At 41.9% G+C, this 12,941-nt stretch overlaps 1 protein-coding gene across 1 annotated transcript; it reads right to left on the bottom strand.

The window, feature by feature from the left end:
* Positions 1–692: 692 nt before the first annotated feature.
* LOC123724085 (collagen alpha-2(IV) chain-like) lies at positions 693–1,602 on the bottom strand. The gene is made up of 4 exons (XM_045687000.1): positions 1,590–1,602; positions 1,187–1,375; positions 802–1,085; positions 693–704 (listed from the first exon to the last, which is right to left on the bottom strand). The coding sequence occupies exons 1-4, from the start codon at positions 1,600–1,602 to the stop codon at positions 693–695; spliced, it is 498 nt and encodes a 165-aa protein (XP_045542956.1).
* Between the last annotated feature and the right edge of the window lie 11,339 nt (positions 1,603–12,941).

The raw sequence follows: 12,941 nt of genomic DNA, 5'->3' as shown, positions 1-12,941 counted from the left end.
GATATAACAGACTGACCCTAGCCCCCCGACACATAATCTACTACAGCATAAATACTGGAGGAAGAGACAGGAGGGATCAGGAGTGTTGACGCATTACAATGCAGGTTAACCCGCATTACTAATGTGGGTTAACACTTGATCTGATTGAATCAAGGCCTAACTGAGTCGTGTTCATTAGGCACCAAACAGAAGAAAACAGAACAGGAAGAGACTACATGGACTTCTTCAATCAAAAATGCTTATTTTCGCTTTCTACTTTAAAACGTTTTCTGTTGCTTGCTCTAATAAACACAACTATGGCTTTGGTGGGTGACAAGAAAATGTCATAGGCCTTGGGAGGGTCCCAGCCTCCAAGAGTGTGAGGACCACTGTTGTATGTGAAAACATAGTAACAATTTCAGTGTCTGTATGTGTTGTGATTGCTGCAGAATTAATTGCCTCATTGAGGACATTAACGTTTTCTGAATCTGAGTGTCTGATGAGCCACATTGATGCTTGAAGCCACTCTGTTTGTTGTTGACTAGGGAGTTTCAAGCAAAAGATAATCTGACACATAATATTAGGTACTGAAACCTGGAAACATAATACACAAATTAAGAGCTTTCATCCAAGTTACAGATTTCAGGAGAAAAAAGTTACTAATCTAAAAACTAAAACTGAAAAAAATCCGAAGGATAGTTGATCAAGTATGTTCACTGGATGAACTGTTACAACAAAACACTCACACACGCACACAAACATGCATGCACACACAGACATGCAGAGACACACGCAGACATACTCACACATAAACTCACTCACCATGAGGAAGGAGTATCCCACCCACAGACTCCTCCAGTTGGTGGGACAGAAGGGGTTGCTGTTTTCCTGGCTGTGAACTGCCACAGCAGGGGAGGGGGCCTCACACACTACGCAGCAGCTGATGTGCTGCTGGATGTCCTGGCCCACCACAGGCATCATGGGCACTGCCGCTGCGGTGGACAGCCAGTAGGACTTGTCATTGCAGCTGACGTGGTCACACATGCCCATTTTACAGTAGGGGAAAGGCATGGTGCTGAAGAGACACATACATGACCCGGCCTGACCTAGTAAGAGGAAAATACATGCCTGGTTACCGGTTACAATCATTCACACACATAGGTGCACAGATGAGCACACACACAAACAGTATTGTAGACCAACGTACCGAGGTCCTGCGTGTGGGCTTTCTCTTGGCCCTCCAGGTACAGCAAACTGTAGCCAGTCCACAGTTGTGTCATGTCTGCTGGACAGGAAAGGAATGTGTCTGATTGGCTGTGCATCACCAACAGGAAGCCAGAGTTAAAGGTGGTGGTGGGGCCTGGGCTGCCGGCATCTCCCGATCGGCCTGGGGCTCCTACGATGACAGACAGTAAGAGACAAAGAGAATATGCAGGCAGGGACAGTCAGAAAACATGGATATGTGAGGGATACTTAGCTACTCTTAAAGGGAGCATAATAGTGAATAATTGTTTTGCTTTTTTAAAGGCATGTGATTCAATCAATCAATTCACAAACAATGAAGTAAAACAGCTGTAACCCGCGTTATTAACTGACAAACACGTAATTACTTGGTGTATCCATTGGCAATGTCCACGATAGGTATAACGCCAGGAGTTGCTAAAGGAAGTGACAGTTGAATCCTTAAGCCAAAATTCAATCAAATCATTGGCAACCCACATTGCTTTTGTTTAGGGGGTGTCGGAGGTGTAACTGCTGTCAAATCCCGGACATTGCCCTTGGATGCACAGAAGAAATCCCATGCAGACTCGTTACAAGTTTGAACACTGGAATGTGATGTAATCTACACCTCAATTAGGCTGATATAAATCCCTATAATTTTGTTTAATGATTTTCCATTTGAGTGTCATTACTTCTATACGGTCTACACTTTTTTTGTTCTGAACTTCTAACACGGGTGGGACATAAGCACAGGTGTGCTTTCGTGACAATGATCACGAAAGCAGCCACTCGCCGATTTGACAGCTCTAACACAGTAACACCTCAGACACTGCCTAAACAAAATAAATGAAAAGCTATGTCGGCTAACGCAAGTTACCGCAGATCTGATATTTTGGGTTCTGATTGGGTACAACAGTTGAACTAAGCTCATGAGGTAATTCTAAGTTATATTTTCCAATAATAAATGGTTACAGTATATAACCAGGGCTCTCCGACCCTGGTCCTGGAGAGCTACCACTCTGTAGGTTTTCACTCCAACCCTCATTTAGCGCACCTGATTATAATAACTAGCTGGTTGATAAGCTGAATCAGGTTAGTTACAATTGTGGTTGGAGTGAAAACCTACAGGACGGTAGCTCTCAAGGAACAGGGGTTGGAGAGCCCTGGTATATACAGTACAAGTCAAAAGTTTGAACACACCTACTCATTCAAGGGTTTTTCATTGTTTGTATTATTTTCAACATTGTAGAATAATAGTGAACACATCAATACTGTGAAATAACACATATGGAATCATGTAACCAAAAAATATATTTTATATTTGAGATTCTTCAAAGTAGCCACACTTTGCCTTGATGACAGCTTTGGACACTTTTGGCATTTACAATTAGGGTGTGGAAATGTTATGCTCTTAGTACTGTAGCCTACTCCCGACCGTCACGTTGCACAGCGCCATATTTTTCATTCCATCCTAATGGAAACCCTGATTGTTTTGGGGGGAATAGAAACATCCTAATATTCATCAAATTAATTAAGCAACATTTCTTAAAATCAGTCCCATATACTATGTTCTTACAATTTTTTTTAAATTGTCTAGTACAGCCACTATTGAAGGCTATCAAATGCTTCTCAAAGATGCCCTCTGGTGGTCAAGTTAGCACTAACTAGCTTTAATGGTTACAATGGCTGACATAACGTGCCATAGAATTCTGCAGCACCATGCAAGCTGTGCTGCAGTATGCTGCAACTTTTAAAGGACAAACCACTGTATGCCTTTCCTACGGGTTTTGATTTGATTTAAGGACTACAACCCAGCAGTTGTTATTCAGAAATACCTTAGGCAGGTGTAGCGCCCTAGTATGTGCTGAATAAATGTAATTAAACCGCTGGAAAAGATTTTCTCATGGAGTTTTCATTCAATAGGGTTTTCAGTACATTTCTGAAAAGCCATCCCTTTAAATACCTTTAATTTGATTCACTATAATATATTGAGAGAACAGGTTAATAATGTTAAAGATAAAAGAAAGAAAGCCATATAAATACCTTATGCATATTCATCACCGTTTCAGCACCAATTGGTAGATGTAAAAAATACTCTTGATGTTGAAAAAAAAACAGGTTTGGAGAGCCTTTACGCACAACATACACTACATTAAAATTACATGGTGCAAGTGATCAATGCCGTTCAAGATACTACACAGATTATTACAGCAATTGTGAAGTTCTCCAAAGTCCTGCGACGACCTATGAATTCTATCTTGAAATTGCATGCGTTATATGATTACATAAGAAGAAATGTAAAGTTACAGTAATCTCGAAATGTGGCCTTGGATGTGTTACAAATGTTTAGATTCTATGTTACATTAGTTTGTAAGATAGCCTTAACTTTAGGCTATTTACTGTATTACAAAAGTTATATTGAATTGTGTTTCGTTGACAATGCAACCAAATATCAACATTTGAAGGAGATTCATCTGCTTGGATACTTCCATCTGTGCCACCGACAAAGTCAAATCAAACTTTAAATAAACTTTAAAAACAATGTGATTTGATTTAGTCCTATATTTTTACTTACATTTTTTGTTTAGATGGAGATGTGAATTTCAGGGGAGATGTATCAATTATTCATGTTTAGACAAACTGGAATTAAAGTCAGACTAAGTCAGTGGCACTGATGGAACAATCCAAGCAGAAGATACATCTCACTGCCACTGACTGAGATCTCGCTCTATGTGGCCAACTTAATGTTTTTAATTTGGTCAACACTCATAAGGGCCCCCGACAGTATTCCAGGTCGCGTTCTCAGAGCATGTGCAGAACAACTGGCTGGCACGGTCAACCTTTCCTTGTAGCAATCTACAATCCCCACGGCTCAAGCTGACCACCATCATTCCTGTTCCTGAGAAATCTAAGGCTACATGCATCAATGTAGCAATCACATCTGTAATCATGAAGTGCTTTGAAAGGCTGTTTATGGCACACATCCCAGTCTCCAACCTTTTCTGAGTCAAGATCACTTTCGTAGTCAAAAAGCAAGCCGAGATCTACCGCTCAGATTCTCTTTTAAACATGACATAAGAAATGTAGCATTAACCTAATGAAAACAGTTCTGCTCTCCCTGGCAGAGCAACATGTCTGACACCAACAGGCTCCTCTGAACAGCTTCCATTGTCCATTTGGAAGACCCATTTGCGACCAAGCTTTAACTTCCTGATTGATGTCTTGAGATGTTGCTTCAATATATCCACATAATTTTCCTTCCTCACAATGCCATCTATTTTGTGAAGTGCACCAGTCCCTCCTGCAGCAAAGCACCCCCACAACATGATGCTGTCACCCCCGTGCTTCACGTTTTTTCCTTTTCCTCCAAACATAACAATGGTCATTATGGCCAAACAGTTCTATTTTTGTTTCATCAGACCAGAGGACATTTCTCCAAAAAGTACGATCTTTGTCCCCATGTGCAGTTGCAAACCGTAGTCTGGCTTTTTATTGGCAGTTTTGGAGCAGTGGCTTCTTCCTTGCTGAGCGGCCTTTCAAGTTATGTCAATATTAGGACTCATTTCAATGTGGATATAGATACTTTTGTAACTGTTTCCTCCAGCATCTTCACATCTTTGCTGTTGTTCTGGTATTGATTTGCAGTTTTTCGCACCAAAATACGTACATCTCTAGGAGACAGAATGCGTCTCCTCCCTGAGCGGTATGACGGCTGTGTGGTCCCATGGTGTTTATACTTGCGTACTATTGTTTATACAGATGAACGTGGTACCTTCAGGCGTTTGGAAATTGCTCCTAAGGATGAACCAGACTTGTGGAGGTCTACAATTATTTTGCTGAGGTCTTGGCTGATTTCTTTTGATTTTCCCATGATGTCAAGCAAAGAGGCACTGAGTTTGAAGGTAGGCCTTGAAATACATCCACAGGTACACCTCCAATAGGCTAATTGAAATCATTTGAGTCAATCCGAAGCTTATAAAGCTATGACATCATTTTCTGGAATTTTCCAAGCTGTTTAAAGGCACAGTCATCTTAGTGTATGTAAACTTCTGACCCACTGGAATTGGGATACAGTGAAATATAAGTGAAATAATCTGTCTGTAAAGAATTGTTGGGAAAATTACTTGTGCCATGCACAGAGTAGATGACCTAACTGACTTGCCAAAACTATAGTTTGTTAACAAGACATTTGTGGAGTGGTTGAAAAATTAGTTTTAATGACTCCAACCTAAGTGTATGTAAACTTCCGACTGCAACTGTACAGGTGATATGAGTAATGGAAGATGTTTAAACATTATTAAAGTGGCATTGTTTAAAGTGACTAGTGACCCATTTATCTCGGATTCCAAGATGGTGCTGCAGTAGGACGTGTGTATCTGTCTTTGTCTTATCCCGTGTCTTATCCCGTGTAAATAGCCAGTCTTTTTCGTATATATCTTAATCTCACTTTCTATCTACGAACTAAATATACTTTCCTGCATCCCGCCTCACCCAATGTGGTATGGATCTACTATTTTTATTCCTTATAACTGGATCTTCCATCAGGAGCTAGCCAGCTAACTAGCTACTAGTCTTTGTTAGCCACGGCTAGCGGTCCTCGCCTTTTTCCCCGTCATCAGCCAGCCTTAGCTCGGACAACACCTGCCAGTCTGCACAGCGCGATATCAACCCAGAGCATATCGAACTGCTTCTCTCTACAATATCACCGGATTCCTGCCATTCTGGATCATTACATCGGATCATTACTCCAGATCATCACAGCTAGCTAGCTAGCTGCAAACGAGTGGCAACTGTTAGCTAACGCCTCTGTCCCAGAGCAAGCACCGGCCTCGAGCTAGGCCCATATACCAGCTAATTCTAGGGCTACAATACCTCCTTTGCCAATTGGCCTGGACCCTTTATTGTCGACATGAAGCCCCGCCAATCCATCACGACTGGAGTGCCGACGTGACTGCCCGATGTGGTCTCAACAGGCTATTCTATTACGATGTTGCCGAAGAACCATCTACTATCCCCGTCCCGCTAGCTTTTCTGAACGCTGTGTCCCCTGCTTGCCTAGCGTAGTAGTGACTACCGAACAGCACCCTGACTCACCTATTGCTGCTCTTTTGACCCAATGATCACTCGGCTACACAGCTGATGCCCCCTGGACTGTTTCAATAACATGGTACCTCGTTTTGTTTACCTGTCGGCTCCAGCCTCGAACTCAAGTCCTGTATGTACCTAACTGACCCGCTCTGCCCATTCATCGCCATTTACCTGTTGCTGTCTTAGCTCTCCTGATCAACACCAGTGATTGCTTTATGCTTCTCTCTAATGTCAATATGCCCTGTCTACTGCTGTCTTTGCTAGTTTTATTTCACTGTAGAGCCTTCAGTCCCACTCAAAATGCCTTAGATAGCTCTTCCGTCCCACCCCACACACATGCAGAGAACTAATCTGGCTTAACTTCTCCCTCCAGAGACGAAACCTCTCTCATCGTCACCCAACGCCTAGGTTTACCTCCACTGTACTCACATCCTACCATACCCTTGTCTGTATGCCTTGAATCTATTCTACCACGCCCAGAAATCTGCTCCTTTTATTCTCTGTCCCCAACGCACTAGACGACCAGTTCCTATAGCCTTTAGTCGTACCCTTAACCTACTCCTCCTCTGTACCTCTGGTGATGTAGAGGTTAGCCCAGGCTCTGTAGCCCCCAGTTCCCCTCCTATTCCCCAGGCGCTATCATTTGTTGACTTCTGTAACCGTAAAAGCCCTGTTTTCATGCATGTTAACCTGTTAGGGCTAGGGGGCAGTATTGACACGGCTGGATAAAAAACATACCCGATTTAATCTGGTTACCACTCCTACCCAGTAACTAGAATATGCATATACTTATTACATATGGATAGAAAACACCCTAAAGTTTCTAAAACTGTTTGAATGGTGTCTGTGAGTATAACAGAACTCAAATGGCAGGTCAAAACCTGAGATTCCTTTACAGGAAGTGGCCTGTCTGACCATTTCTTGAACTTCTTTTCCATCTCTATCATTTACTAAGGATCTCTGCTCTAACGTGACACTTCCCACGTCGTCCATAGGCGCTCAGAGCCCGGGAAAAAACAGAATGTCGTCATTCCAGCCCCAGGCTGAAACACATTATCGCCTTTCTCAAGTGGCCGATCAAGGGACACTGGGCTTATGCGCATGACCCGACCGCCCCCGCCTTTGGGATTTTTTCCTCTGTTTGCCGAAAAGGAGATTCCCTGTCGGAATATTATCGCTTTTCTACGAGAAAAATGGCGTAAAATTGATTTTAAACAGCGGTTGACATGCTTCGAAGTACGGTAATGGAATATTTAGAATTTTATTGTCACGAATTGCGCCATCGCGCGACACTACTTTACTATTTTCGGATAGTGTCTGGACGCATACGAACAAAACGCCGCTATTCGGATATAACGATGGATTATTTTGGACCAAACCAACATTTGTTATTGAAGTAGCAGTCCTGGGTGTGCATTCTGACGAAGACAACAAAAGGTAATCAAACTTTTATAATAGTAAATATGATTATGGTGAGTGCTAAACTTGCCGGGTGTCTAAATAGCGAGCCCGTGATGCCTGGGCTATGTACTTAGAATATTGCAAAATGTGCTTTCACCAAAAAGCTATTTTAAAATCGGACATATCGAGTGCATAGAGGAGGTCTGTATCTAGCACTCACCATAATCATATTTACTATTATAAAAGTTTGATTACCTTTTGTTGTCTTCGTCAGAATGCACTCCCAGGACTGCTACTTCAATAACAAATGTTGGTTTGGTCCAAAATAATCCATCGTTATATCCAAATAGCGGCGTTTTGTTTGTGCGTTCAAGACACTATCCGAAGTGTAAATAAGGGTCACGAGCATGGCGCAATTCGTGACAAAAGATTTCTAAATATTCCATTACCGTACTTCGAAGCATGTCAACCGCTGTTTAAAATCAATTTTTATGCCATTTTTCTCGTAAAAAAACGATAATATTCCGACCGGGAATCTGCGTTTAAGTAAACAGACAAAAGAAAACATAGCATGGGGTCGACGCGGGCACGCGCCTGAGTCTCACAGTACTGTAACCAGCCACTACCCAAACGCGCTACTTTTTTTCAACCAGAGCCTGCAAAGCCACGATTCAGCTTTTTGCCGCTTTCTGAGAGCCCATGGGAGCCGTAGGAAGTGTCACGTAACAGCAGAGATCCTCTGTAATGGATAGAGATAATCAAGAAGGGCAAGAAATTGTCAGACAGTGCACTTCCTCCATGGAATCTTCTCAGGTTTTGGCCTGCCAAATGAGTTCTGTTATACTCACAGACACCATTCAAACAGTTTTAGAAACTTTGGATTGTTTTCTATCCAAAGCTAATAATTATATGCATATTCTGGGCAGGAGTAATAATCAGATTAAATCGGGTACGTTTTTTATCCGGCTGTGAAAATACTGTCCCCTAGCCATAACAGGTTAACCTCATTCCGTCAGTAGAGGATGCCTGGTTATTCTTTAAAAGGGCTTTCCTCACCATCTTAAATAAGCATGCAAATTCAAAAAATGTAAAACTAAGAACAGATATAGCCCTTGATTCAATTCAGACCTGACTGCCCTTGACCAGCACAAGAACATCCTGTGGCGTACCGCATTAGCATTGAATAGCCCCCGCGATATGCAATTTTTCAGGGAAGTTAGGAACCAATATACACAGGCAGTTAGGAAAGCTCAGGCTACCATTTTCAAACAGAAATTTGCATCCTGTAGCACAAACTCCAAAACTTCTGGGACACTGTAAAGTCCATGGAGAATAGGAGCACCTCCACCCAGCTGCCCACTGCACTGAGGCTTGGAAACACTGTCAACACGAATAAATGTACGATAATCGCGAATTTTAATAAGCATTTTTCTACGGCTGGACATGCTTTCCACCTGGCTACCACTACCCCGGTCAACAGCTCTGCACCCCCCAAAATCCCCTATTTCTCCAAATCCAGATAGCTGATGTTCTGAATGAGCTGCAAAATCTGGACCCCTACAAATCACCTGGGATAGACAATCTGGACCCTCTCTTTCTAAAATTATCCACCATAATTGTTGCAACCTCTATTACTAGACCAGATGCTGCTGGAAGTGGTGTTGGAGGGCCAGTAGGAGGCACTCTTTCCTCTGGTCTAAAAAATATCCCAATGCCCCAGGGCAGTAATTGGGGACACTGCCCTGTGTAGGGTGCCATCTTTCGGATGGGACGTTAAACGGGTGTCCTGACTCTCTGAGGTCATTAAAGATCCCATTGCACTTATCGTAAGAGTAGGGGTGTTAACCCCGGTGTCCTGGCTAAATTCCCAATCTGGCCCTCATTCCATCACGGCCACCTAATCATCCCCAGCTTACAATTGGCTTATTCATCCCCCTCCTCTCATCTGAAACTATTCCCCAGGTCGTTGCTGTAAATGAGAATGTGTTCTCAGTCAACTTACCTGGTAAAATAACGGTTAAATAAATAAATAAAAAACTAGCCTGTTCAACCGATCTTTCATATCGTCTAAGATCCCAAAAGATTGGAAAGCTGCCGCGGTCATCCCCCTCTTCAAAGGGGGTGACACTCCAAACCCAAACTGTTACAGACCTATATCTATCCTACCCTGCCTTTCTAAAGTCTTCAAAAGCCAAGTTAAACAGATCACCGACCATTTTGAATCCCACCGTACCATATACTACCCTCTCGTTAGCTGGCCCTCGCTTCATATTCGTTGCCAAACCCACTGGCTCCAGGTCATCTATAAGTCTTTGCTAGCTAAAGCCTCACCTTATCTCAGCTCACTGGTCACCATAGCAGCACCCGTAGCACGCGCTCCAGCAGGTATATTTCACTGGTCACCCCCAAAGCCAACTCCTCCTTTGGCCGCTTTTCCTTTCAGTTCTCTGCTGCCAATGACAGAAACAAATTGCAAAGATCACTGAAGCTGGAGACTTATATCTCCATCACTAACTTTAAGCATCAGCTTTCAGAGCAGCTTACCGATCATTGCACCTGTACATATCCCATCTGTAAATATCCCTCCCAACTACCCCAGTATCTCTACTTGCACATTCATCTTCTGCACATCTATCACTCCAGTGTTAAATTGTAATTATTTTGCCACTATGGCCTATTTATTGCCTTACCTCCCTAATCTTACTACATTTGCACACACTGTATATAGCCTTTTCTATTGTGTTATTGACTGTATGTTTGTTTATCCCATGTTTAACTCTGTGTTGTTTTCGTCGCACTGCTTTGCTCTACCTTGGCCAGGTCGCAGTTGTAAATGAGAACTTGTACTCAACTGGCCTACCTGGTTAAATAAAGGTGAAATATATATTTTTTAAATGTAATATTAAAGTGGCCAGTGATTTGGGGGGGGGGGTGCTCCCTCTGCTGTTTCCTGAAGTCCACGATCATCTCCTTTGTTTTGTTGACATTGAGTGAGAGGTTGTTTTCCTGACACCACACTCCGAGTAGGCTGTCTCGTCGTTGTTGGTAATCAAGCCCACTACTGTTGTGTCGTCTGCAAACTTGATGATTGAGTTGGAGGCATGCATGGCCACGCAATCACCCTATACGCTGATGCTACTCTGTTTATCATATATCCTGATGCCTAGTCACCATGCCCCTATACATATCTAACCCTACCACTCCAGTATCCCTGCAATTTGTAAATATGGTATTGGCACTGACCCTGGAACTGACCTTGTACGGTATATAGCTTACATACTTTCGTGTTCTCTTATTTCTATTTCTTGTATGTTTTTGTTCTACTTCACTTGTTTATTTATTTGTTTTAGTACTACTGATATTGATTAGTGCATTGTTGGAAAAGAGCAAGAAAGGCATTTCACTGTACTTTTGCATATGACAATAACAAGTTTAAACTTAAATATAATTCAATTTGAAGTCAACCAGAGCTTGAAGCGTTAGACCTATTGTATTGTCTATTTTCAGTTGAGTTCTGGGTTGAGCTGAAACAATAGCTGTTGATTACTTTGCAAATACTATTTAGGTCTAAATAGCATCATTGATGATATATGAGTGATAAAGTATGGTCACATTTCATTTGCTCTGTTCAACCTACCCTTTGGAATGACGTTGATAGCAACAGTGAATCTATTTTGTTTTTAAGTGGAGCTCTCTCAACAATCATTCTCATGATCACACATTGGTAATAGTCAGTGACAAATATTATAGCTAGGCAGGTTTGGCTAAAACCCTGGATGGTAAACCAAAGGGTAGCTGTAGATAGATCAATTCTCTCGTTGGAGGTGCTGCCCAGATATAACGTTGAAGATCTGACATTGTTTTAAAGGTACAAATTCAACATCTTTTATACAAGGTTTGTCAATGTTGAAATTTGGTTACGAAGATGATGTAATCCTGTGGTTGAAATTTCACCTGATGTATTTTCCACGCAGATTCCACATCACAATACAATGCAAATTACTTCAAAACAACGTTGATTCAACCAGTTTGTGCTGACTGGGTTGATTCATCCAGAAAGTTGTCATATTCAAAAGTTTACAACAGTCCTATAAATCTACCCTAATCCTCATTGATCATGGAAGTGCGATGACAATAGCCTAGTCGCCATAAACCGGGCACCAGGCTCCAGGTCTGAACTGCATTCCATGATGATTCAAGTAGGCTACATGTCCCAAATTATTAAACATTGATGTAATGGAATGGTGCAAAAATGTAGGCTACAAATTGAAGGAAACTAACACTAATGTTGTAATGTGTTTGATGCTATTGCGCACAGCTTTCCATAGGCTACAGTAGTCTATTTAGCTTGCATCCCCGCAAATTATGAAGGCGTATAATACAATTTTGGATTAATCGCACAGCTACAGTATATATTACTGACAGTTATGGCTGTTTCACGTGATGTATTGTTGTCTCTAACGTCTTGCCCTTTGTGCGGTTGTCTTTGTCCAATAATGTTTGTACCATGTTTTGCGCTGCTACCATGTTGTGCTGCTGCCATGTTGTGTTGCTACCATGTTGTGGTCATGTTGTGCTGCTTACATGCTGTGTTGTCATGTGTTGCTGCCATGCTATGTTGTTGTCCTAAGTCTCTCTTTATGTGGTGTTGTGGTGTCTCTTTTGTCGTGATGTGCATTTTGTCCTATATTTTTATTTTTAATCGCAGCCCCTGTCCCCGCAGGTAGCCTTTTGGCAGGCCATCATTGTAAATAAGAATTTGTTCTTAACTAACTTGCCTAGTTAAATAAAGGTTTAAATAAAAAATATTCATTTGTGAATGCTTAAGGCAAGAAACAGCCACATTTTCAAATCATAGTCGCACACCTCATGTAACCTAGCCCATACGCCTATGTTTTGATAAGGTTTGTATCAACTAAAGTGGCCAAATAACTTCTTAAACTTGCGCATATTAATTTCCTTTACAACGGGTGAAGAGCCTAACTGGCATACATATGCAGCGCGTATAAAAATGCACCTTTATAAAAATGCATTTGCGTTCACTTTTGAGAATGGTGTTTTCCTGCTATTGGAACATTCGCACTTATAGCCTACTGCTATGTGAGTATTGCTGCGCTGATAATGTGAAGAAATAGCCTAATAGTTCACCAACATTTTAAGCTAAACGTTCTGATCTGTTGCGTCAGGCTCATTGCTTAAGACAGTTTTTTTTATACTAGTGGTTGTATTAATTTAGGATCTATCGCATCCCA

This window comes from Salmo salar, chromosome ssa09 (assembly GCF_905237065.1).
Source record: "Salmo salar chromosome ssa09, Ssal_v3.1, whole genome shotgun sequence".
In the NCBI taxonomy this organism is placed as follows: Eukaryota; Metazoa; Chordata; class Actinopteri; order Salmoniformes; family Salmonidae; genus Salmo; species Salmo salar.
The sequence above is the reverse complement of the archived record's forward strand: the minus strand, read 5'-3'. Positions and strand labels throughout refer to the sequence as shown.

Coding starts and splice junctions, on each gene's coding strand:
- LOC123724085 (XM_045687000.1), bottom strand. Junction 1,086..1,186: donor AGCCCACACGCAGGACCTCG/GTACGTTGGTCT, acceptor TCCTCTTACTAG/GTCAGGCCGGGTCATGTATG.